The 27,510-nt window shown below is 34.1% G+C and overlaps 1 protein-coding gene across 2 annotated transcripts in view; it reads right to left on the reverse strand.

The window, feature by feature from the left end:
• The window catches only part of GTF3C3 (general transcription factor IIIC subunit 3), a 46,462-nt gene that overhangs the window by 16,695 nt on the left and 2,257 nt on the right, over positions 1-27,510 (reverse strand). For both annotated transcript variants that reach the window (XM_081260682.1, XM_081260683.1), the window contains exons 3-15: positions 24,463-24,650; positions 23,642-23,765; positions 19,095-19,286; positions 18,420-18,585; positions 15,184-15,331; positions 14,449-14,518; positions 9,219-9,322; positions 8,145-8,316; positions 5,239-5,441; positions 4,657-4,758; positions 3,931-4,066; positions 1,625-1,862; positions 738-928 (exon numbers count right to left, since the gene is read on the reverse strand). In XM_081260682.1, the coding sequence (XP_081116808.1) occupies positions 738-928; positions 1,625-1,862; positions 3,931-4,066; positions 4,657-4,758; positions 5,239-5,441; positions 8,145-8,316; positions 9,219-9,322; positions 14,449-14,518; positions 15,184-15,331; positions 18,420-18,585; positions 19,095-19,286; positions 23,642-23,765; positions 24,463-24,650 (2,034 nt within the window). The remainder of the gene's footprint in view (positions 1-737; positions 929-1,624; positions 1,863-3,930; positions 4,067-4,656; positions 4,759-5,238; positions 5,442-8,144; positions 8,317-9,218; positions 9,323-14,448; positions 14,519-15,183; positions 15,332-18,419; positions 18,586-19,094; positions 19,287-23,641; positions 23,766-24,462; positions 24,651-27,510) is intronic.

Consider the following 27,510-nt stretch of genomic DNA (forward strand, 5'->3'; position numbering starts at 1 on the left):
GTAAAATTCCAAAAGCTGATATTTGAGGTTACTGGCTGAACAATTATAAAAACATCAGCCATTCACAAACATGAATTTTTTTTTTTAAGTTTTAAATAGCCAAAATTGCAGTTTATTCAGAATTAACTTGGCAGCAAAAGAGATGTGCCTAATTTTAAGTTTAAACATTTGGTTAAGCATTTTTCTTCTTGAGTACCTCTAATTCCTTATTTTTTTCTTTTTATGAGTAATGAATTTCCTTGAGTTTAATTGGAATTTGTAAACATCATGTAAATAAATCTTATAAGACTTGCCTCCTAGAGGAATGACTATCAGCAAATCTTAAATCCTTTTTTTGCAAATATCAAACCAAATTAGGGGCAAAGCATTCATAATTACTGAAAATTATTTTAAAAACAAACAAACCTTAGTAGGGAGATTTCTTGACCTTTAAAATGAATATGTCCTTTCAAAACTAAAGTTTAAGAATAACAAAAACTATCATTATTGCTAATACTTATAGCCACTCATGCTATCAATGTACCAAGCATTGTTTTAGGTAGTTTATATTAACTCATTTAATTTGCACAGTAATCTCTAAGGTAGGTCCAATTATTATCTCTATTTTAGAAATAAAGGAACAGAACAGAGCAACACAGGATAGCTGTTATTTAAGCCTAGGCAGCTCTGCTCCAAAGGCTTGGTCCTTTAACATTATACTGTTTATGCTTAACGAAGTCATGTGCCAGGACACTTACCAAGTGCATGCTTAAAACTTCCAGATACAAATGCATTGTGTCCATTTAAAACACACAGTGCATGATTATCTGGGTTTTTCAGCATTAGACGGAGACAGAAGCGATGATGTCTTACATCTTGGGAGTGCATGGTAACTTGATTGAAAATATTCCAGAGCTGGGGTTTATTGACATTTTCCATTACCATTATCCTATTGCAGAAAGAAAGTGAGGAGGAAATGATATTGTTGTTTTTTTTTTTAAAAAAAAAAAAAAAAAAAGCCCATTTCCTGGTTTCTAAGAATGAAACCCTTTAGCGCTATCCTTCTAATACTAAACTGTACCATCCCCAACAAGGAAAAGCAAAGTGCTTCAATCTATTTAAGCAAAACCTCTTATACAATAAAAGATTTTACTCAAAAAATGTTGCTTAAGTTAATATTTCTACATCTTGTTTTTGTTTTTCAACAAAACTCTTAAAAAAAAAAAAAAAAGAAAAATCAATTGGTTTCACTTTTTCCTCTCCCTGCCCAGCTGAAGTACTATAAGCATTTAATGAATAATAATATGCTCCTGACACTGAAAAAAGGCTTTGTACATAACTCAACCCTCATAATACTACGGGGGAGTAATGGTATTAAGATGTCCTTCTATAAATGGGAGAGAGAGGCACAAGAGGTTAAATTAACTAGCCTTAAGTCACAAAGCCAGGGCTGGGATTTGAACCCAGGAAATCTAGCTCTAGAGTCTATGCTCTCAAATGCTGCCTCTGAGAATCACCAATGAACTGAACCAGCACACAAGGAAAGCTAGTAATAAAATAGCTTATTAATTTTTGACTATAAGTCTAAATCAAAGTAAATGTACATTCTATCATAAAGAATCTGATGAAATTATTGGAAAGTCACCTGATGTAGTTGTATGCCTTTCTGAAATTTTTATCCAGAATTGCAGCAGACAGACCAAAGTATTCTAGTTCTTTGCGTTTTTGCCTGTCATCATAAAATGAATAATATTCCAATGAAGAATCTACAAGTAACTCGGCCTCTTGAAATCGGGATAGATCACATAAAGAATATATGGCCTTCAATAGAAGGTTCCACCAGTCATCTTTTGGCAAGACACTTGTGAGTACAGCAAATATTGCTAAAATGAGACCAATGAAAACCAGTTAGGTTACGGTATTTCCAGAAACAGTGTATCAGAAAGAAAAATTCACATGCTCGATTTTAAGATAAACTTAATAACCACAGCCCTACGGGCCTGAATTCTTACCAATAACACTCCTTACAAAAATGAGTAGGGAGTAGTTGGTTGTTTATATTCCTTCAACACTATCCCCTTTTTCTCTGCCTGCTTAACAATATGCAATTGTTAATTCTCATTATGACTTGTTCTCTACAAAGTCCAACTAACCCCATTTGCATTTTTTGGTACCAGCTAGGATGTATGCTCCTCCAGAGCAGAACAAATGGCCTTTCCATGATTCTGATCAGATAGAGGATTCTGCACATACAAAGCATTCCAATGCCATTTTTTCAGCTAATGACTTCCAATTTATATTTGAGATTAAAGTTGTTCTTGATCTTTTTCTAATCAATTTTATCTTTCTGAAGTTTTTCTTTTAACAACCTTCTTGTCCTTCTTTCTCTGTAATATGCTTCTCTTTTATAACCTTAAAAATTATTAAAAAGTTTTTTCTGTCCTTGATCCAATAATTCTCCTTGTGGGAATCTATCCTAAATAATCAAAATATGGATAAATCTATATGTACAAAGATGCTTACTACATTATTTACAAAAAATTTAGAAGTATCATATATAAAAATGATAAGGAAATGGTTAAATTATGGAACTGCTATCCAAAGGAATATTATATATTCCTAAAATATAGCTATGACAAGAGAGTAACATGAGAAAATTTCTGTGAGAAAACATTAAGTGAAAATATCAGAGTATAAAGTTCTATTTAACATAAAAAGGTTTAGCTCATCCACCCTGGGACACCATGTAAGGTGATCCCCACCGTGATGACATTAACAAAACTAACCAACAAAACCTTATGAACCTAAGAAAAACCAACAACAGATCTGAAATGAGGATCCACTGAAACAAGCAATATCAGATATAGAGAAAAACAAAACTTTAGGAAACATGGTCTAATATATATTACAGAAGTAGAAAATGTTGGGATAAACCCAGAATTAATGAACTGGAGAGCTGGCAGGGCTCTCAGGCATTTACAGCTAGATGATAACCAGCTAAGTCCTCCTGCCTTTCTTCTGATTCTAATAATGCTATAGTGATTTAATAAATGTTTGTTAAATTAATTAATAATGAAGTCAGATTCTGCCTAATTTACACCTCTAGTTTAAAGCCTTAGTCATTTTCAAAATTTTCTGAGTAAAAACCTCACCCAAACATACTTGATGCTTTTCCAAGTAAAATTAGATGCCTTTTAAAGTCCTAAGACTTGAGAGTAGGTCATAGCAACTTATTTTCAAAAAGTTTCTATGGCTATTACTACATTCATCAAAACTGAAACAGAATGGAATGTATGTAATCAAAGTGACTGGACAAATAATTGGTTTTGCCACCAAATCTTCAAATTTCTTCAAATATACTTTCTTCTTAAAAATCAAAATTACCGAGGTGTGGTGGCACACACCTGTAATCTGCGCGGCTTGGGAGGGTGAGGCAGGAGGATCTTGAGTTCAAATCCAGCCCTGGCAACTAAGTGAGACCCTGTCTCTAAATAAGATATAAAGGGCTGGGGTTGTGGCTCAGTGGCAGAGCACTTGCCTAGCATGTGTGGGGCACTGGGTTCCATCCTCAGCACCACATATAAATAAGTAAAAAATAAAAGTACATCAACAAAAATGATTGAAACAAGGATTAGGGATGTGGCTCAGTAGTAAAGCACCTCTGGGTTCAATCCCCAGTACCAAAAAAAAAAAAAAAGAAAAATCAAAAAGTTTCATTTTTCAACAGAAGGTTGCAAGCAGATGTTTTCCTTTTAATATTTTAAAAACTGAAGTATTTAGCCTTGACTTTTAACATCAAATGAGTTTATTATACTTGAGAGATATGGATTCAAAATTTCATTTTATTTGAAAAGGGTATATTTTCAATTTGATTACTGTCAGATATTACTTCATGAGATAGTCTGAATTCATCTAAGTTATATATAATAAAGCAAATGAAAAAAAAAATACCTTTTGTATCACAATTTGCTGTCTCTTGATCATTGTTATCTGATATTTTGTCTCTTGATACTTTAATAAGGTAGAGATGCCTCTCTCCAGATTTGGAACTAGATATCAGACAAACTTGGGCTCTGTTCATAGCTACCTGAATTAAAGAAGGTAATTAGTTTTATTAGTCAATAGTTTATTAAAGAAAACTGAAGAGCCACAATTACCACAAATGTGACTGAAAGCTCCTCCAGTAAGGGGAAAAGAGGTCAAATTATTATAAAAACAAACAAAAACACCCTAAAAGTAGAATAAAATTGATTTTTTTTCTTTACCAAAAGAATTTCGGTCACACTATTCATCTTAGATAGGAAAAAGGCGGCAATTCACATTAACTTTATAACATACACATAGACATGCCATCTCCCTGCAAAAACAGCCAGAGTCAGAAAGGACATCAGGTCTAGAAGAATTTTGGCACATAGTACTGCCTATATATGGTCAATAACTGATGATACTATGGCTCTCACTTTTCTAAGTAACTTCTAGGAAAGGTTTTATTTCATGTACTCTATGGTCAAGTTTATAATATCAGGTAGTTTATAATATCAATTATACACCACTAATTAATTTTTTGACTTTCACTTTAAAATGTCTGATTTAAAAGAGTAAAACAATTATAAGTGGCAATGTTGGTTTAAATCAAATACCAAACATTTAAAAAGTCATATAAAGATAATTACCAACCTTTAAAAGCATGGCTAGCATGGTTAGTAAAGTATCCACATAACCATACATTTTGCCTTGTGAAAACAACAGTGTAGAACGATGAAGCAATAACTTCAGTTCCTAAATAAACAAACACATGATGAGTGTGACAAAATTCCTTTGCTGTAAACTGTTTTATTTGCACAGAAAAGCTTTATTTTAGAAATCAAACCTTAAGAACATTTGCTTTATGATTTTCCACAATGATTAATGTCTAATATTATAGAAACTATAATTTATAATGTTTCCTAATAAAATGCCTGAATCTTAAGGCTCAAAGTAATTTTTCAAAAACATTAAATTTAATATCCCCAAATTTGAGACTGGGGCTAGAGCTCAGTGGAAGAGTGCTTGCCTTGCACATGTGAGGCCCTGGGTTCGAACCTTAGCACCACATAAAAATAAACAAATAAAATAAAGGCATTCTGTACAACTACAAAAATTAAAAAAAAAAAAATCCCCAAATAAAACTTTGGATGTAAACTATAGGGACATCCTTAACTGAGGAGAAAGTTCTAAAATACAATCCACCAGGAAAAACTTCTATGTTACATGGTCTACCTGCTGTGCAGCATTTGCATCCTGGGCTAAAGTATCAGGATCATACATTGGTTCCAGAGCTTCCAGAGCTTTCTCAGGTCGGCCCAGCTGCTGCTGAAGGGTGGAAAGTGAAATCCTTGCATCCAAATGGAGGGGGGCCAGATCAACCACTTTGCCATAGCTTTCAGCAGCACGCTCCATATAGCCTAAGGCCTTTAAACATTCTAAAATAATGTTAAAGCAAACATGTGAATTACAGATTAAATTGGCCAAAATTGTTTTTCCATTTTTAAAGAAAAATTACATTAACATAAAAAATTACAAGAAAGAAATGAATACATCTTTTTTAGTACTTCAAGCAACAATCCCTTCCAATTTTTATTGATTGATCAATCTCTAAATTTAAATTGCTACAAGGACGTATTCAGTGTATATATACAATATGGCATTTTGCTTTATTCACTTAGCATTATCCTTCAAATATTTCCCTATGTTTTCACTGGCATTTTGAATAGTTATATAATAATCACATTATTAACCATATTACTTGACATTTAGGTTGTTTCCAAATGTTTATTCTTGTAATACCACAATAAACACCTTCATATATATAAAGCCACAGTTCATAGCTGGTAAACCAATTTAATCCACAGATATGATTATTCAATTTTAAAGATGATTGTCTACATTTTTTAATTAGTATTTTTAATTTAGATCCAGAGTATTGGCTTCTTTTGAAAAACTTGGATTTGGCAACATTGGATCCCCTATTTCCATGCTGAGAAACAGCCCTTAGACAGCGCTCTCCAGCTCTCTCTACTATTATCACTTGCCCACTTCACTCATTTTTGTTACTCCTGAGTTTTGTGATTCCCAATATCAACAACTCCCCCTCACTTCACTCAATTAGCTCCCCAGGATAGTTCTCAGACATGAGAATACTGAACTCTATTCCTCAAACTATGCCCATTCAACCACCAAGTCCTATAATTTGAACTTGAAAATGGGTCTCTATGGGGAGTTGTGCCTCAGTGGTAGAGCACTTGCCTAGCATGCATAAGGCATTGGGTTCACAAAAAAAATAAAATAAAATAAAGGTATTGTATCCACCTACAACTAATATATATATATATATATATATATATATATATATATATATTTATTTATTTATTTTCATATATATATATATTTATTTTCTTTTATATATATATATATAAAAGAAAATGGTCTCTGTGAGCATTTCTTCTTTCCACCCTAAGAGCCATAACACTAATCTAGGCCCTTTTCATCTCTTTCCTTTTCTACTGCAGTGATGATCTAAATATTTTTGCCTCTTGTTTTCTCAAATCTGCCTAGACTATCAACTACGGATTGAATTTTGAAAATAAGTTAGAATACTAAATATGAATGGATCATCACATGGCACTTCTAAAATTTTTCAATTTTACAGATATTTTAAGTTATAAGTATTAAATTCCTCTAATGATTTTTCTTGATTTTTAGATGACTCTGAGGTTTTACCTTCCACTCTTCTCAAGTTACATGGGCTCAAAATAGAAATAGTACTTAATATATCATAATGAAGTAGGAATTTTTAAAGTATTTTTACTATTATTAACACAGGAGTAGTTTCAATATCATAGCCTTATGCAATAAAAACCAAAACCCTCTCTGCTCATCTTGAAAATTTAAATCTCACAAAGATGATGTTTTATAACAGTGTATGATAATATTATATTTCTATTCATGTTCACTCATTGAAACAGAAAAGCATTCCTTTTTTTTTTTTGTACCAGGGATTAAACCCAGGAGCACTTGACTGAGCCACATTCCCAGCATGTTTTTTTACTTTGGGATAGCGTCTCACTAAGTTATTTAGGGCCTCACTAAATTGCTGAGGCTGTCTTTGAACTTGCAATCCTCCTGCCTCAGCCTCTTGAGCCACTGGGATTACAGGCATGCTATACCATGAATAGCTAGAAAAGCATTATCTTAAGTACTCTCTTTCCCAGTTCATTTCTGTGATATGAGTGAGCTACTGTCTCAAATGTCTAGTTCTTCTCTAGTTAGAGAATTTTCTATAATAGTTCTCATATAATAATAATATCTTAGAGCCATCAGAACTTTCTGTCATCATGCAATATTTTAAACCAAAAGGATTCAATATTTAATGCATCTTCTATGTTAACTCAATAAGAAATCCAGTTAGAATATATTTACTTTCATATATCCAAGATATTGTGTTCTGAAGCTGTTTTTTCTATTCTAATTAAGTTATTTCAGATTACTGTGGATTTAGGAAAAGTGAAATGAATGATAATTTAATCTTGGACATGTGGCTCAAAGAGTACTGAAAATACATTAAATATTTTCTCTCAAAGTAAAATATTAAGTATCCATCTGTAAAAATTCTTCAAAAATTAGATTTCATCCCAAGTCTGATAATACATTACCACAAACCAAAGTATACAGGTTAAGAGACAGACATTTAAGGGACATGTTAGTCCTTCTTCTTCTCTCTGTTACCAATAAGTAAATTGTTCCTCCAAAGCATTAGTGAGGGGAAATCACTTAGTCTGACAATTTAATAAATTAATAAATTCTGATCTTCATAAAACCACCCTGATCTGGGCAAAGTGGCACACACCATAATCTCAGCTACTCAGGAGTCTAAGGTAGGAGTAAGGCAACTTAGACCCTTTTTTAAAATAAAATTTTAAAATATAAAAAAGGGCTGGGGATATAGCTCAGTGGTAGCATGTGTAAGGTCCTGGGTTCAATCTTCAGTATCAAAAAACAAACAAAAAACTGCCTGAAACCACAAATACTTCCACTAAGATATTAACACAATTATTACCATCTTGGAATAATAAGTTCTTGTCCCCTTATATGATTAAAACTTTTCCCTCCCACTAAAAATATATTACCTGCATGCCGAAGCCAAACTACTGCAAGGTTGTATCTTTCAGAGCAAACTAATGCACTGAGGAGGGGAAGCGCAGAATGATATTCACCAACATCCAGAAAAGCTTCAGCAACATCTAGATATAGGTCTCCCATATCTTCAGGATTCTGTTCCACTAGCGTTGTCAAGAGAGGCTAGACCCCAAATAAAAGCCTGAAGTCATCAAACATGCATTACAAGTGTGCACATTTATGTATAGTTCTCATTTTAATATATATTGATTATATGAAGCAAGCTGAAAAGGAGCAAAGCTTAATTAATAACACAGCTTAAATGATCATTTTTCTATTTATTTATCTCTATGAAAAAGAACTCAATATTTCTATCCATTCGCTCATCTAACACATGATGTGGACCTGTTAAAAGACAGGCAACTGCAGGAATTAGGACCACTCTGCTCTGTTGAACTCCTTCTCTAACAAGCCAAGCACACCTGTGCCTTGCCATCCTTATGTTTGCTTATGTTTTTGAAAGCGATTTCCTCAGATATCTCAATGGTTTACTGCCTTTCGTGACTCCTATTTGCAACCATTCCCACCCCCAATATTCCTCAATATTTTTATTCCTTGATTTTCTCCAGAAAATTTATCACCAGCCAATATCTGACATATTTTATAAAATTTTTTAAATCTAATCCCATTAGGAAAAAAACCCCATGATGTAGGGATTTGAAGTATTTTACTCAATACCCTATCCTGGAGTCAATAAAGTAGAGGTTTTTTGTTCAATAAAAATACTTTGTCCAAAGTCAGCAAAAGAAAATAGGTGTCGAAATTATTATCAATTTACAAAAGACCCAATATCAATTTTTCATCTTTGGATTGTTCTCATTTTAAAAGAAAAGCAAATTATTACAAGCCCAATTTCAAAACATTTTTAGCTTGTCTCAGACATTCATACAAAAGTGATTTGATGATTACTGTGACCTCTTGAGTTAAAAAATGTGAAAATCCAGGGTCAAGTTACAATTTTTGTCATCCAAAGAAAACTGGTTTTGATCTTAAGTATCTCAAGTGCACATCTTAATGTTACTTACATTAAGCGGTTCAAGGATGTTGAGATGTACAAGGCAGACCATCAACTTCACCATGATATCTATTGGCACACCATCAGGTATAGTGCAGGTAACATTCTCACCAGCTGGGAAATCAGACAAGAAGCAGTTCCTATATGCAAGCTTAGAATGTGGGGCAAATGAAGCAAACTCTACCTTGTATCTTATTTACTTCATTCAAAGAAAATGGTTCCACAGTCAATTCTAATTTTGGCTAACTCTGTTATTAGATCTTATATCTCCTTCAGTCTGTCTCTTTTGTTTGCATTCATCCTTCTTATTCTTTCCCTAATATCTACTTATCCAAAACAAACTCCCATACTTTCTATCAAACTACAGAGAAAAAAAAAAAAAAGAAAAAAGAAAGAAAAACAAAATGATCAGCAACAACACCACCTCTTTATTACAATGAAATTAAGAAAAGGGCAAATACAGCTTATGTTGTGAAGAGGCAAGCAAAATTATTTCCTCCATATTGCAGAATAAAGCTCTGAAGTTCACTGCTTCCCAGAAAAAAAAAGGGGGGGAGGGGGCAAAAAGGGTAAAATAATACTGTTTTGTTTTAAATCTTAATTAAGCAAAACATATTTTAAAGCCCTGAGAAATTGAAGAAATTTTGTTACACATTTAAAATATTATTTTTATTTTACATAGTAAATTCTAAACAAGTATGTGTTTCCATTTTAGAAAATCCTAAAGTATAGGAGGATATCAGTGATATAAAGTGATAGAATAAAATTTTTAATTACTTAAAATAATTTCACATTTTACAGAACTCATCATAAATTATAGTATTGCCAAAAGTTACCAAGTCATAGGAGGATTTGGACAAGTTTAATTAAGAGACTTTTTTTTTTTTTTTTTTAAGAGAGAGTGAGAGAGGGGAGAGAGAGAGAGAGAGAATTTTTTTTTTTTAATATTTATTTTTTAGTTCTCGGCAGACACAACATCTTTGTTGGTATGTGGTGCTGAGGATCGAACCCGGATCGCACGCATGCCAGGCGAGCGCGCTACCGCTTGAGCCACATCCCCAGCCCCAAGAGACTTTTTAATCACTGAACTTCAAGGTAGTAACTGGTATCAAAAACACAGCTTATTGCCAGGCATAATGGAACTATGGCCTGCTGTTCCTGCCTACCATGCCTGTAATTCCAGTGACTTGAGAGACTAAGGCAGAAGGATCACAAATTCAAGGGCAGCCCCAGCAACTTAGCTCCAAATAAAAAATAAAAAGTAGCTCAGTAGTAAAGCACCCTTGGGTTCATTCTTCAGTACTCTCCCAATTCCTTGGGGACAGTAAGTGGAGTAAGTGGAGTAAGCTTGTTTATTCTGCTCAATGAGAAAGCAAAATTTACCTATCATGAAAATTTTTTTACCTTAGACCCCACATAAACTCCATAGGACAAGAAAAGAACAAGGTCTGTCTGACTCAGGGTTATATCTATAGCACAGTTCTTCAATAGATAGTAGTTATAGGCACTTATCTGAATAAGAATTAAATAATGCAATCATTTTATTGAGCATTTTGACTTTAATAAAATGGTATTCTACTTATATATGGATTCTATATTCCAAACTATCATTTTGATTTGCTTTCTAGAAATACTTGCCATGGTCTGAATGTTTGCGTTCCCCTAAAATTCATTTGTTGAATCTGAACCAAGTGAATTAAGAGGTGGGGGGGTCTTTAGAACATGATTAGGTCTTAAAGGCTTTGCTCTCATAAATAGGATTTATATCTTTAAAAAACAGGCTTGAAGGGCTGGGATTGTGGCTCAGCGGTAGAGCACTCGCCTAGCATATGCGAGGCCCTGGGTTCGATCCTCAGCACCACATAAAAAAATTAAATAAAGACTGTGTACAACTACAACTAAAAAATAAATTTTTAAAAAAAGAGGCTTGAAGTAGTTTGTCCAGTCCCCCTGTCATATGAGGACACAGCAAGATCCTCATCAGACACCAAATCTGCTGATGCCTTGGACTTCTCAGCCTCCAGAACTATAATAAATTTCTGTCATTTATAAATCATTCAGTCTATTTTGTTATAGCAACCCAAAGGAACTAAGACACTATTCAATGAAATACACCCATTAAACAGACAATCTATACAGATGTATAAATAAAAAACCTTGCTTTTAGATCAAATCACAAAGTAAAAGTCAACTTTATGTTGGACACAAGATGTGTGTCTAAAATCAAGACATTCTAAATGGTTGAAAATAACATACAAACAAAAAAGAGAGGTCACAATCTCAATATCAGACAAGGTAGAATTCAGGTAAACTATTTAAAAAGGCTAAGGACACTTTATAAAACTACAGGGCAATGCTACTCAAGGTGTAGTCTAAGACCCGTGCCAATCCACAAACTGTTAACCAATTCAATCAGGTAAGTACAGAGATTGGGAGCAATTATTTAGACACTGTCAATAATTTGGCAATGCTAAGGAATATATATATTTAGATTCCCTATAGTTTATATAATACATTATTAACTAACACATCATAGCCCTATATTTTAAAAAGCTGATGTTAGTTACTGACACTTATTCTCCTGAATTCCCAATTAGATCTTTCACATTTGGAAGAATTAAAAAATCTGAATCAATAGCGACATAATCTACCAATAAGTGTTCTCAGTTTCAAAAATGCATATAGAAAATAATCTTTGCTTACATTGGAAGTGTTTCAACCTTCAGATCTCCTATTCTGTGTATTTTTCAGTTATTTTATCAATGCTAAGATGCTATAGATTTCAGATGCACCACTATTTTATACATAAACCTCTTCAACTTACAATGAGGTTATGTCCCAATAAACCCATCCTAAATTGAAAATATCTTCAACTGAACAACCCATTGAACTACATAATTTAACAACATGGTCCACTGTAGGGTATCAGTGTTTTACCCTCTAAGAGTGATGGAACTATGGCCTGCTGTTCCTGCCTAGCATCATGAGAGACTCTGGTACTGCCTAATGCTAACCTGGGAAAAGATCAAAATGTAAAATTCAGTTTACCTAACATGTGCAAGGGCCTGAGTTTGATCCCTAGGATAACAAGAAAAAAAAAGAATTCAAAGTGTAGTTTCTACCAAACATGTATTGCTTTCATACTAATGTAACTATTATAAAGTTGCACAAATTGTGAATCAGGGACCAACTGTTCTTTTTTTTTTTTGGGGGGGGGGTGGTATCTGGGACTGAATCCAGGGGTGCTTAACAACTGAACTACATCCCCAGCCCTTTTTATTTTTTTATTTTGAGACAGTCTTGCTAAATTGCTTAGGACCTTGCTAAGTTGCTAAGACTGATTTTAAACTTGTGATTCTCTGCCTAAGCCTCCTGAGTCATTGGGATTACAGGCATGTGCCACCATACCTAGCAGGCACCAATATTCTAAGAAAGAAAAATACTACTACTGAAAACTCTATGTTAAGATGTTGATTTATGTTAAGATGTTTCCTGATTCCAGCTATGCTAAATCATTAAGAAACTGAAGGAAGAAGGAAGGAAATAGAATCAGTGAAACATAGTTCATTACATCTATAATTAAAACTTGTTTTTCAAAACAAAGAACAAAAAGAGTTTAAAATACAAATATGATTTTTAGGAGAAAAATGTTCAACAGAAATTATGGATGTAAAATAACTTATTACAGCCTCAATTCTAACCTAGGCCAGGTTCAAAGAAGTATTAAAACTGACAGAGTCCTTCAGATGCCCTAACTCATGTTTTCATTCCACAATTCCTACTTCTAACTCATTTACACCATTCTAATCACTCAAGAGGCCCAAAGCACAGGATGCTATCTGTTCCTATCCAGGCTAAGCAATGCTACCACACCCTGTGACTCCATTTGGAACTCCCTTCCTCATGAGTGTCTGCTTAAACTGTACCTCTATAAACATCCTCTGATCTACAATATACTCCCTTCCTCTCTTTTCCCATTTTGCCACAGAAATCAACATATAACTCTTATTATAATTAAATTATATGCACTGTATTTGAACCCTTCCCTACCTCCTTGAGGGCAGGAAATTTCATACTCACAAGCATAGTCACTTAAAAGAAACTTATTGAACTGGGATTCCCCTCAACAACTTTCCACTTGAACATTCACCTGTCCCATATCTCATCTTGGACCTTGCTCTCTATGAATTAGCAAACTGATTTGTGAAGTAAATTACTATTTGCTATTAAGATGGATGGGTTTTTTTAAAGAAAAATTTAAGTAATTATGCCTTAACCGAAAGGATTACAACATGATGGAATCTTTGTATATGACAACAAGCAGGGAGAGAACTATTCTGAAGCAAGTAGTATATTCAGTATCAACTCACTTCCCCCAATTCCATCAAAATCCTCACAGGGTAGGAGTGCAAAGTACAACATAGGAATTCTCTCCCAAGAATAGGGATGTCTACTCTGCCCATAAAGAAAACCAATTTTTTTATAACCTCAAATAGGCTCTTACATGTTAATATTTTCACAGAATGGTTAATGGGTGTGGTAGTAAGAAAACAGCAGATATGAGAGAAAGAACTAACAGAGATCCTGCAAGCCATACTTCCAGTATGACTGTCTAACCAGATCTCTCATTACATATTCTAGTTTTTAGACAATATAGGGTATCATTAGTTTCTACTTTTCATGTGAATACCTGTTTTAAGTGGAATTTTTTTAATAGTACAGCTTTTTTTTTTCTTCTTTTTTTGGTGGTGCTAGGGATTGAACCCAGGGCCTTGTGCATGCAAGGCAAGCACTTTACTGAGTTGTATCCCCAGCCCAATAGTAGAGAATTTTAAGTCCTTTTTGAAAAATAAATCACTATAGATCTAAAGGTTTTTAATAATTAGGATAAAAGAATGAATAAAAGAGACACTGGTCTCTGAGAAATGCCATTTTATCAATGCTTTTATTTATTGATTCTAATCTATGAAATATGATTTGTCATGAGCTTTGTAATGTTGTGAACATCCAATAAAAAAAAAAATAAAATAAAATAAAAATAAAAAAAATAAAAAGGAATATGAAACATTTTTTTTCAAAAATTACTTATAAACCAATATTCACAATAAAAAGATATGAAATTTCTTAGAGGAAAAATTGCTTCTTGGGAATACTTGCTATGAGAACATTAACAATTCAAAATACCATAGTATGACCAAGAGAGGATTATGTACACTTTCCTATGCAAAGGAAACTACTACCTTTATTTTCTTCTGAAGTGCCTTCTTCCGTTTTCTTTTCTAGCACAATTCCAGAAAAATCTGTGATTACCTAAAAGAATGAAAAAAAGAAAAAGAAATAACAAATGAAAAAACTTTTCTTAATGCAAAGACTGGTACAGTTACTTAAAATAATCCTTGCAAGGGCTGGGGATGTGGCTCAAGCAGTAGCGCGCTCGCCTGGCATGCGTGCAGCCTGGGTTCGATCCTCAGCACCACATACAAATAAAGATGTTGTGTCTGCCGAAAACTAAAAATAAATATTAAAATTCTCTCTCTAAAAAAAAAAAATAATAATAATAATCCTTGCAACATAAAAATGGGATTTAAAAAAGAACAGTTAAGTCTTCTTAAAATAAAAAATCCTAGCTGAGATACATTAATATTTTGTATGATATTAACTAAAACTAAAGATATATAATTACACAGCAGCAAACCAATCTACTTTTCCTCAATGGCTAAAGATAGAAATGAACCACTGTAATTAGTCTGAGTTCTGCTCCCAGGAAATACAGATACAATTGGCACTTAGAATAACAGCAACATCATTTATCGTGTGATAACTATATTTTATATTTTCTACAGAATTACTGCAGAATCTAGAAATCAATTATTTCCTTTAAAACTTTAAATATACAGTTTAATATATAATTAAAATAAGAAGTTGCCAATGTTTAAGAACTTCTGGAATACAAAGGTAAAAACAAACACTTCTACCTCCAAGGCTTTGTCATACTGCTTGTTAGAAATATACAGTTCAGCTGCTATGTTAACATCTTCCATGGAGACTAGGCCCTGGTGTTTTGAGAAAGCTTCTTCAATTATATTAATAGCTGAAGTACCGTCATTGGCTTCATAGTAACTCCTAAAAAAGTGAAGTGACAAAAATGGATGAATACTTATTTAATTTTGATTATAAAACTCAGTTCCTGGCTGAGTCCCTCTAACTGTGATTTCATTTTCTTAAAATTTGAGAGGAGAAAACATAATCCGCATTCTGGCTCTATGAGCAACACAATAACGACAAAAGAACAAAAGGTGGCAAAAAGAGTCAGAAACAATCTATTATCTAAAAAAAAGACTGGTATGATATGAAAGATATGTTCAATGTAAGAAATGTTGGGAGTCTCAGGGTACAACTCAGTGGTAGAGTTCTCGCCTCACAAGTGCAAGACCCTTTGTTTGATCCCTGGCACCACAAAAGAAAAAAAGAAAAGCAAATAGTTGGAAAAGCACTAGTCCCAAGAGCTCAGGTACCAAAATTGCATTTGATGGATCCAAGGATTGTGTGAAGTGAGGCTTACTGATGTGCAGAAAGGTGAAATTACATTTAGAAAATTCAAAATAATTACTGAGGGTATTCAGTGCAAAACCTATCTAACTTCCTTGGCATGGATCTTACCATGACAAAATGGGTTCCCAGTTAAAAAACGGCAGACCATGATTATTGAAGCTCATGTTGATGTCAAGATTACTGATGGTTATTTGCTTCACTGGTCTGTGTTGGTCTTAATAAAAACAACAATCATGAAAGACCTCTTATGCTCAGCACCAAAAAGTATGCCAAACATGGAAAAACATGGTGGGAATCATGACCCAAAAGATGCAGATAAATCACTTGAAAGAAGAGGCCAATAAACTGATTCAATATTATAAAAGATAGAAAAGGCTTGGCAATCTATTTATACTCTTCATGATGTCTTCATTAGAAAAGCAGAAGTGTGGCAGAGTATGGTAGTACACGCCTGTAATCCCAGGGACTCAGGAGGCTAAGATAGAAGGATCACAAATTTGAGGCCAGCCTCAGCAATTTAGTGAGGTCCTAAGCAACTTGGCAAGACCCTGTCTCTCTCAAAATTAAACAAAAAAGGTGGGGGGAATCTGGGGAACAGTAGTGGAATGGTAGTAGATCTAGGTTAGATCCCCAGTATCAAAAATGAAACAAAGAAAGAAAATTAAGAAAACAAAAAGTGGAAGTGCAGGAGAAGCCCAAGTCTTAACTGGGGAAACTGATGGAGTTCCATTATGAAGGTAATTTTGGAAAAGCAACTGGAGATAAGATCACTGCTAAAGTTGAATAAGCTCATAGATATGAACCACCTGACCAAGAATCTATTTAAAATTTAGATTTTTAAATAGGGACAAAGTCTTATTTATGAAAAAAAAATTATAACCAAACTAATTCAGAGAAAAATGTACCATGTCACAATGTATAACAATGTCCTAGTTTCAAGTATTTCACCTAATTTCTCACTTTTAAATTTCTATCATTTCAGCTCATTCCCTCTGTAATTCAATACCAAGAACACTTAACGGATCTACAAAGCACTGGTTTTACCACTTATTCCCTATGCCCTTCCTATCCTCATTTCTCCCCTTTTTGGTAGTACAACATTATAATTACTCCCTTGCAGACACCCTCTGTTCTCTTGCCCTGCCTCTCCCTTTATCAAAATCACCTGATAAAACCCCATTACAGTTAAATAAATTCATGTATGTCTATCTTCATTACCACCTGCCCAAATAACATACCAAATGGTTCCACTCTAAATTAATGACCACTAGCCCAAAGAGTGCTCACTGTACTGATAAGCAATATAGTTACCTAGTCCATTACTTCTCAAAGTTGAATGTACATAAAGATCAACTGGGTTCTTCAAAAGGGCACATTCTGATCCAGTAGAGCTGGAGCAGGACTGAAATCCTGCAATTCTGACAAGCTCTCTGGTAATACAAACACTGCCAATCTGTGGGGTAGCAAGGTTCTATTAAATTTTTAGCTGGTTGTTCTGTACTAAGATTTAAGTAAGCTCCACAAGGCAGAGGACTTCTAAAATTTGTTGAAAAATGGATATCCTTGTATAGTATCTAGCACATAAGATACAGACAACAAATATTTCTGGAGGAAAAGTAAGAACCGAAGATAAAGCCTAATCAATCAGATGTTACAGTAACAAAATTCCATGTAAGAAAACCACCACAGCAGTGACTGAAGTGGCCACTGCCACTCTCACCTAACAAAAATATATGTAATACAAGTGAAAAACAAATTTACTACTACAGGCCACATAATGATTCTTAAAGTAGAACACAACTAGACTAACCACCAAAAGCCAGAGCTTTATTAGCAGATAACCTGGGAACACACTCAATATTCATGGTATACCATCAGTGATCAACTTAGGGTCACTCTGCCTCACCAAATTTCCTAAAAATACTACTTGTATTCCTATATAACCCATTCCTGGGAGGGTAAATGACAATTTCACAACCAAGCATCACCAGAATAAAAGTTACAGAATGGAGTTAACACTAATGTACCCAGATCAAGATGATTAAACCTAGGCTGAAATACTATATAGTAGATATCTATAAGAATAGAAAGCACATCACAGGCATTATTAAACCAAAATGTTCCCCACTTTGTTTTGCTGCACAATGTTAACAGAAAAGTAACTGCAGTATGGCATAATTTAGAATAAAGTATAACACCATGATCAGTAACACATAACAACTTTCAAGAAAACTTTTTAATCTTAAAAATTATTTTAGTACTGACACAAAATAAATTATTGTAGACAATCCCAGATCACAAACATTTCATTGACACATGTGCAATAATTTTTTTTTAAATACTACAGATATATATACAACTTCAATTAAGTTGTGGAAAATTGGAAACCTATCATCTTTCAAAATATGCTTTGTATTCAAGCTTCTGATAACTGGAAATGTAACCTTATTTACAAAATTTTCTAAGCCATCAGTTCACTTGGAAACAGAAAAGTATTTTTTTAAAAACCCACCTCTGTATTTAGGCACAATAAAAAATATAAAAGGTAAACAGGTCCTTGTACCTCAATGAGAAGTATATTCTAATTTGAATATATTCTTTGATTTACAAAAATAGATGATTAATAAGAGTACCCATACATACTTCATACCAAACTTACTTTGCCATATCTCTAGCCAATTGCATAAAACGTTCTCCATCAGATGGAGACAAAAGGTTTAAAATACGCCTATAGCCATCCATAGCCATTTTATGATCACCCATCTGTTCATAAAGGCTTGATCTCTCCCAGAGATAACGGACATTAGTAGGTTCATATTTAAGAGCTAGAAAGAAAGGAATAAAAATTACATATTTACCACAAGAAGAGGTGCTAAGTACCAGAGTGTGACCCAACATCTTCTCAAAAATTTAATGAACACTTTAATTCTGCAATGATAACAAGCAGGTTATTCTGGAATAAATCTACCTGCACAGGAAAACTTGACTAGGTTTGATCTAAGACTAGCTAGAACCTCAATTTCCATATTATCGCATTTGGTTAGTCTAGTGTGACATTAATTTCAAGGACATTAATTCTCTAAAATGATGATGGTATAACCTCAGTGGGAAACTACTCATCTACCAACTTTTGTGTATATTAGCTCACAATATATAAAAAAAAAAAAAGTTGCTAATAAACAGAAGAGAAGGGACCCCAAATACATTCTCTGGCATAACAGAATATGAGAAATAAATACATTTCAGCCAACATCTTAGCCCAGAGTAGCAAGTGTAATTACCAAACAACCTATTACATAACATCTAATCAAAGTGAGAAAAATGGTTTAATTACCTTTTGTATAGCAAAAAATTGCCTGCTTAATATTGTCTTGTTCCAGAGACATTTCTGCCAATCTAACCCATTCTTCGGTGTCACTAGGATTTAAATGTGCAGCAATCAACTCAAATTGCAATGACTTCTCCATGTCACCTTGATCCTCATATATCATGGCAAGAGTAGAGAATGGCTCATAAGCCAGAGGAGCTATAATGAATTAGAAAAATAAATTCCATTGACTGAGGGAAGTCGCTTGAGCTAACATTGATCCCACGCTTCAAACAGTGGATTATTTTAGAATGATACTATCAGAATTATATAAACCATTTAATGGAATTTAGAATAAACACTAGATTACATTTGCTTTATTTTACTTTCATACATGTTTAGCATTTAAAAAATAATGTTCAAGCACTATTTTATTTAAACAGAATACAACATGAAAAACCCTATCATCTACCTCATCTTCCTTGTGAAAAATCCCTCTTCACTAAGGCAAAGTATGGTTCAATAACTCATTAAGTTCATACCAATAACCATTAGCTATATCATGGGAATGAATTTTCACGATCTGGTTCCTACATCAAAGAGTATAGGATGAACTCAACTCACCTAAGCAAAACCTGACCCCAGGATATCAAAGTGACTGACTAATCTACATTTCTAAAATACTATTTCCAAAATAAAATTCAAAGACTAAGGATTAAAGTCAAAGATTAATACTGGGATGTAGCTCAGTGGTAGAGTGTGTGCCTAGCCTGTATGAGGCCCTGGGTTGAATCCCCAACACTGAAAATAATAATAAAAATTCAAAAATAAATAAGTATAAACTGAAATAAAATAGTAGATAATAATAGAAAGGAGGAACCAAATGAAATGTCCTGAAGAAAGAGTTCTTACTTCCGAAGTAACAACAAGAAGTAGTAGCCTCAAATTACCGTAATGAATAATTTAAGAAATTATAACATCTAAAACAATCCTATTATAATTAAAAGGAAATGCAAAAATAATAAAATGACAAATTAAAATTTCACTGTCTCAGAACTACCCAAGCCAATCTGTGGAACATCAACTGACAATAATCAGCAAAGCAAGATAATAAATAAAAGTAGTTCAAAAAAAAAAATCACTTTTGAAGATGTCCTGCAATATGCCCAAGATGTGCCATTTAGTTAATAGGGGGACAAGTTTAAATTGCATCTTTACCAAAAAACAGGTTAAAATAACTCAGCACTGCCTGATCTAGAATATGAAAGGGGGAAAAAAAACACTCTTTTTTCCTTCTATATTCATAATGTGTCTGCCATTTCAAAAAAGATTAACATAGCTGGGTATATAGCTCAGTGTTAGAGTGCTTGCATAGTATGTGCAATTCCCAGCACCACAATAATAAAATTTTTAAAAATAATAATAACAGTACAAGTCTAAAACCCATAGTGTAAAAAATTAAAAAGCAAAAAAGAGCCTTGAAAGTTCTTAATGATATCTCACTGAATCATACCCTATGATCCTTATTTTCTGTGTAATAACGTGAAGTGAATGTGGCAAGTTACTGTTACCACAATCACCTCTAAGTTTCTGAATATATTTGCAAATGTACATTGAAATGCTTCTCCATTTGTTTTAAAAATTAGACTATTAAACTGCTATTATCGAAAAGCCCAGGACCGGATGGGTATACAGCAGAATTTTACAAAACCTTTAAAGAGGAACTAACACCAATACTTTTCAAGTTATTTCAGGAAATAGAAAAAGAGGGAGAACTTCCAAATACATTCTACGAGGCCAACATCACCCTGATTCCTAAACCAGACAAAGACACTTCAAAGAAAGAAAACTACAGACCAATATCTCTAATGAACCTAGATGCAAAAATCCTCAATAAAATTCTGGCGAATCGGATTCAAAAACATATCAAAAAAATTATACACCATGATCAAGTAGGATTCATCCCTGGGATGCAAGGCTGGTTCAATATACGGAAATCAATAAATGTTATTCACCACATCAATAGACTTAAAAATAAGAACCATATGATCATCTCGATAGATGCAGAAAAGGCATTCGACAAAGTACAGCATCCCTTTATGTTCAAAACTCTAGAAAAATTAGGGATAACAGGATCATTCCTCAACATTGTTAAAGCAATCTATGATAAGCCACAGGCCAGCATCATCCTAAATGGAGAAAAATTGAAGGCATTCCCTCTAAGATCTGGTACAAGACAGGGATGCCCTCTCTCACCACTTCTGTTCAACATAGTCCTCGAAACACTGGCCAGAGCAATTAGACAGACGAAAGAAATTAAAGGCATAAAAATAGGAAAAGAAGAACTTAAATTATCACTATTTGCAGACGATATGATTCTATACCTAACAGACCCAAAAGGGTCTACAAAGAAACTATTAGAGTTAATAAATGAATTCAGCAAAGTGGCGGGATATAAAATCAACACGCATAAATCAAATGCATTCCTGTATATCAGCGACAAATCCTCTGAAACAGAAATGAGGACAACTACTCCATTCACAATATCCCCCCAAAAAATAAAATACCTGGGAATCAATCTAACAAAAGAGGTGAAAGACCTATACAATGAAAACTACAGAACCCTAAAAAGAGACATAGAAGAAGACCTCAGAAGATGGAAAAATATACCCTGCTCATGGATAGGCAGAACTAACATCATCAAAATGGCGATATTACCAAAAGTTCTCTATAAGTTCAATGCTATCCCAATCAAAATCCCAACAGCATTTCTTGTAGAAATAGATAAAACAATCAGGAAATTCATATGGAATAATAAAAGACCCAGAATAGCAAAAACAATGCTAAGCAGGAAGTGTGAATCAGGCGGTATAGCGATACCAGACTTCAAACTATACTACAGAGCAATAGTAACAAAAACAGCATGGTACTGGTACCAAAACAGGCGAGCGGACCAATGGTACAGAATAGAAGACACAGTAACCAATCCGCAAAACTACAACTATCTTATATTTGATAAAGGGGCTAAAAGCATGCAATGGAGGAAGGATAGCATCTTCAACAAATGGTGCTGGGAAAACTGGAAATCCATTTGCATCAAAATGAAACTGAATCCCTTTCTCTCGCCATGCACAAAAGTTAACTCAAAATGGATCAAGGAGCTCGATATTAAATCAGAGACACGGCGTCTGATAGAAGAAAAAGTCGGCTATGATCTACATACTGTGGGGTCAGGCCCCAAATTCCTCAATAGGACACCCATAGCGCAAGAGTTAACAACCAGAATCAACAAATGGGACTTACTCAAACTAAGAAGTTTTCTCTCAACAAAAGAAACAATAAGAGAGATAAACAGGGAGCCTACATCCTGGGAACAAATCTTTACCCCACACACTTCAGATAGAGCCCTAATATCCAGAGTATACAAAGAACTCAAAAAATTAGATAATAAGATAACAAATAACCCAATCAACAAATGGGCCAAGGACCTGAACAGACACTTCTCAGAGGAGGACATACAATCAATCAACAAGTACATGAAAAAATGCTCAACATCGCTAGCAGTCAGAGAAATGCAAATCAAAACCACCCTAAGATACCATCTCACTCCAGTAAGATTGGCAGCCATCAAAAAATCCAACAACAACAAGTGCTGGCGAGGATGTGGGGAAATGGGTACACTTGTTCATTGTTGGTGGGACTGCAAAATGGTGCAGCCAATTTGGAAAGCAGTATGGAGATTTCTTGGAAAGTTGGGAATGGAACCACCATTTGACCCAGCTATTCCCCTCCTCGGTCTATTCCCTAAAGACCTAACAAGAGCATGCTACAGGGACACTGCTATATCGATGTTCATAGCAGCACAATTCACGATAGCAAGACTGTGGAACCAACCTAGAAGCCCTTCAATAGATGAATGGATTAAAAAAATGTGGCATTTATACACAATGGAGTATTACTCTGCAATAAGAAATGACAAAATCATAGAATTTGGAGGGAAATGGATGGCATTAGAGCAGATTATGCTAAGTGAAGCTAGCCAATCCTTAAAAAACAAATGTCAAATGTCTTCTTTGATATAAGGGGAGTAACCAAGGACAGGGTAGAGACGAAGAGCTTGAGGAAGATTAACATTAAACAGGGATGATAGGCGGGAGGGAAAGTGAGAGTTAAGGGAAATTGCATGGAACTGGAAGGTGAGCCTCAGGGTTATACACAATTACATATAAGAGGAAAGGAGGAGTAGGAGGAAAATTATATAAGTGGAAGAAACGATTTATAGTAGAGGGGATGGAGAGAGAGTAGGGGAGGGGAGGGGAGGGGTGAGGGTACAGTGGAGAATGGGATAGACAGCAGAATACATCAGTCACTAGAAAGGCAATTTGTAAATCAATGGAAATGTAACTGATGTGACACAGCAATCTGTATACGGGGTAAAAATGGGAGTTCATAACCCACTTGAATCAATCTGTGAAATATGGTATGTTAAGAACTATGTAATGTTATGAACAACCAACAATAAAATAATTAAAAAAAAAAACTGCTATTATCAATAAATTCCCCACATAAAACACCTTGTCTTATGATTTCCATGCACATCAATATTGCCTCTTCATGTTCTCCTCGAGCAAAGCGAATATTGGCTTCACCCATGAGACCTCTCAGAGCTCTGGGAAGTTTACTCCGAGGCCTCTTCTCCTGCATGGAAGAAAAATGACATCCAGATAAAATATAGTAAAGTATTAGATTTCAATTCCAATGACATTAGTAAATACAGAACATAAAGAAACTGAAAGTTCCCTTTAAAACTTTTTAATCTTCTAAACTTAGAACTAAGGACTAAATGGTTGCAACTATTGACTCTTTAGCCTTAAAGTCTACATTGGAGGAAAAAAATCTAAAACTCAGGTGCAAAAAAGAACAGAATTATTCTATGATATTTTCCAGAGGGGCACCTAAGAAATTAAACTACAAAAAAACAAACAAAAAACTCTACAGTAGAAAAGTTCAAAACACAGTAAAATATCTAATAAACAAAAATCAAAGTGGTCAGGAAATTACTAACTGCTAATTAGAACAACAAATTATAATGCTGCAAAATGGATGTACATGCCAAGAAACATATTATGATTTACTCTACTATATCCTCCTTCGGGTTAGGGATATAACTCAGTGATAGAGCACTTGTCTAGCATGTGTGAGGCCCTGGGCTTAAGTGTCAATAACACACATATGCACAAAAACAATCTTCCTGTCAAATTTATCCACTCAGAATGAAGTTGATTTAAAAAAATATTGAGATATACTGCATACCTTCAAATAGCAAAACTATAGTGTGATAACCAAGATTTTACATATAAATTCTCTAAAAAGAAATATAAAATAAGTAATTTACTTTCATCATTTTCTTGGTTTCACGATTGAGAACCATCTCCAATACAAATACATCGCCTGCAGTTGGTTGCTCAGGTGTTTCCTCCTCTTCCTCCTCCTCTTCCTCTTCCTCCTCATCATCTTCAGTCTCTCCAAGCATGGAAGCAAACACCTTGTGAACTGACTTACTCACTCCATCTGATGTTTCTCCTACAGAAAGAGGCAGTAAGATTGGAGGCAGGGATAAAACCTTTGGAACACTCAGGGTTTGAAAGGAAAAAGTATTTTCTGGTTTTCTGGAATATAATTTTCTGACTCCAGCAACATCACATTTGAATTAAAAAAAAAAAAAAAAGGTAAACAAACACCCCCCAAAAACAACCCAAAGAATAAAGTTGTCACAAAGCCATGTTTTCTGCTCTGTTGGAAAGCCAACTCCTCCTTTATGGCTCATCTGGATATGGAGGTAAATATTAAGTGAAAAAATCAGAAACACATAATGTTAAAAACAAAGAGGGGAAAAGATGTTTTTATTTGTAAGACACAGACCCAAGAACTAAACAAGCATATGGTAGAACCCACATGGTACAGCACAGTAGGTAGATATGAGAGCTATACAGCCAAGTTGCCTGGTTTCAAATTCTATCTCCATCTATCAATAGCTATATAACCTTGGACAAATCACTGAGGCCCTGTATAAGTGCTTAGAATAAGCCAGCACACAGTAAAACCTCACTAAATACTACTAATTTACTAATAGTATTTAAATAGCATTATCATTTTTACTAATAATTTACTATTATTTATACTAGTAGTATTAAAATAGCATTATTATTTCAGAAACAAAATTAACCTGACATACTTCATCTGCATATTAGGATACTATTACAGTAGAATGATTTTTATATGTTCATAACAACCTTCTTAATGATGAAGAAAAGGTTAAATTCAGAAGTCATTTTTCTGTTAAATAAAGCAGAGACATAGAACACATTTTAGAAAAATTCCAAAAAAAAAAAAACAGTTAAAATTTTAAATACTATATTCAAAAACCTTTAAGCCCGTTCAGTTATATGAAACACTTCAAACCCCAAAGATATTGAATAAATGAAATAGTCATGTTAAAGGAAAAAAAATGAAGTAATACTTAAGGAAGAAAAGGTTTTAAAAGCTACATGTTCTGAATAACAAATAAGTAATTATTATTAAGAAGTCATAAACATCATATTCAAAAATTCTGAACATCCAAAACAAAGATGAAAAGAAAGATGCCAAGTTCATCACAGGAGGAAAAAAAAGATAAAAGAAAAATCATATGATCATCTTGAAGAATAATCTGCAACCTGGGCATGGTGAAGCATAACTATAATCCCAGTGGCTCAGGAAGCTGAGGCAGGAGGATCTCTAGGTCAAAGCCAGCCTTAGCAAAAGGAAGGTGCTAGGAAACTCAGTAAGACCCATCTCTATTTAAAATACAAAACAGGGCTGGGGATGTGGCTCAGTGGCTGAGTGCCCTTGAGTTCCATCCCTGGTACCTCCCCACCTCCAAAAAAAAAAGAATAATCTGCTAAAATACAATTCATTCCTAATAGTCTTCGTCAACTAGAAATGAAAGGAATGATCTTTACTTTAATGAAAATTATCTATTGGCGAATCATGGTGGCACATGCCTATAATTTCATGACTCAAGAGGCTGACAAGAGGATGGCAAGTTCCAGGCCAGTCTGGGCAACTTAGCAAGACCTTGTCTCAAAATAAAAACAAAAAGGGCTGGGAATGTAGCTTAGTGGCACATATCCCCTGGATTCAATCCCCAGTACTGGGGGGGAAAAAATCTTAACAACTTTCCATAGTTTATCAATTTATGGTGAATTATTGAAAGTTACTGAGATTAAAACAAAAATTCCTGTTGGCACCACTTCCATTCAATATTTTACTCATTTTACTGGATGTCTTAACCAAGTTAAAAAAAAAAGGGGGGGGCAAAAGATGGCAAGGAAGAAATAAAATTATCATATTATCATTACCGATGACATGATCATATATAGGAGATCCAAAAGAATCTAAATACAACTGTCAGAATACATTAATTTAACAAGGTTGTAGGATACAAGGTTAATATATAAAAATTGTAGTTTTAAATATCAGTAATGATGAATTGAATATGAAATTAAAAGACCCTATCTGTGTGGTATGTAGGAAAGGAACGCAAGAGCAAGGTCCAGGAAGAAAAATAAATGATACTAAAAAGACCACATATTTCAATAAGTAGCTTTTGCCAAAGCTTGTTCAAAAGTAATCCCTTCTATTCTGAAAACATGCTCACACTCTCCAATAGTCTTTGAAGGGTTCTGGGACAATTCCTTCTTAAGAAACAGGGAAACTTACATCTTTAAAAACTAAGGTTATTGTTCCAGGTGAGGCCAGCCGGTTCTTGCCTCTCTGCTCTAATGATCCAAAACTGGACTCAGCTGAACTTCTTTTTTTTTTTTTTTTTTTTTAAAGGGAGGGCCTGATGGCCAGCTCTTGAGGTCAACTTTAGGCAATAAGACTGACAAGCACTCAGTGTTCCTGCTGTTAGATTTATACCTCAAAGACTAACTATAAAAGAGGTGCTTATTCCCTGAGCAAATAAAGAAGGACCCATAGATTGTAGAACTTCAGTCGCTTTCCCACACCACTTGCATGGCAAAGTAAGAAAGTGTAACCCCAATTTCCTTCCTTTACCCTTTCATCCTCATGTGGTCCAGGGAGGTAGGAATAAAGCTTGTTTGTTTTCTGTGTGTTCTCTTGTGTGCATATGTGTTCAAAGAGAAAAGAGCCAGTCTATACGTTTACCCCCCAAAACTAGAGTTTAGTTTAGTCCTTCATCAGACTCTATAGGTACATTCTAATTGACAATTCAGCATATTTGGTAACTTAACATGGGAAATGGATATAATGAGCTATTTGCATTCTGATCATTAGGTGTATCAATCCCTACAACTTAACAGATTTGCATATTATTTCATCCATTAAGCTCTGATGAGTTTAATTAGTCTTCAATGTACTAACCAAATTTAATATCTGG

Source organism: Spermophilus citellus (assembly GCF_964194105.1).
Source record: "Spermophilus citellus genome assembly, chromosome: 11".
In the NCBI taxonomy this organism is placed as follows: Eukaryota; Metazoa; Chordata; class Mammalia; order Rodentia; family Sciuridae; genus Spermophilus; species Spermophilus citellus.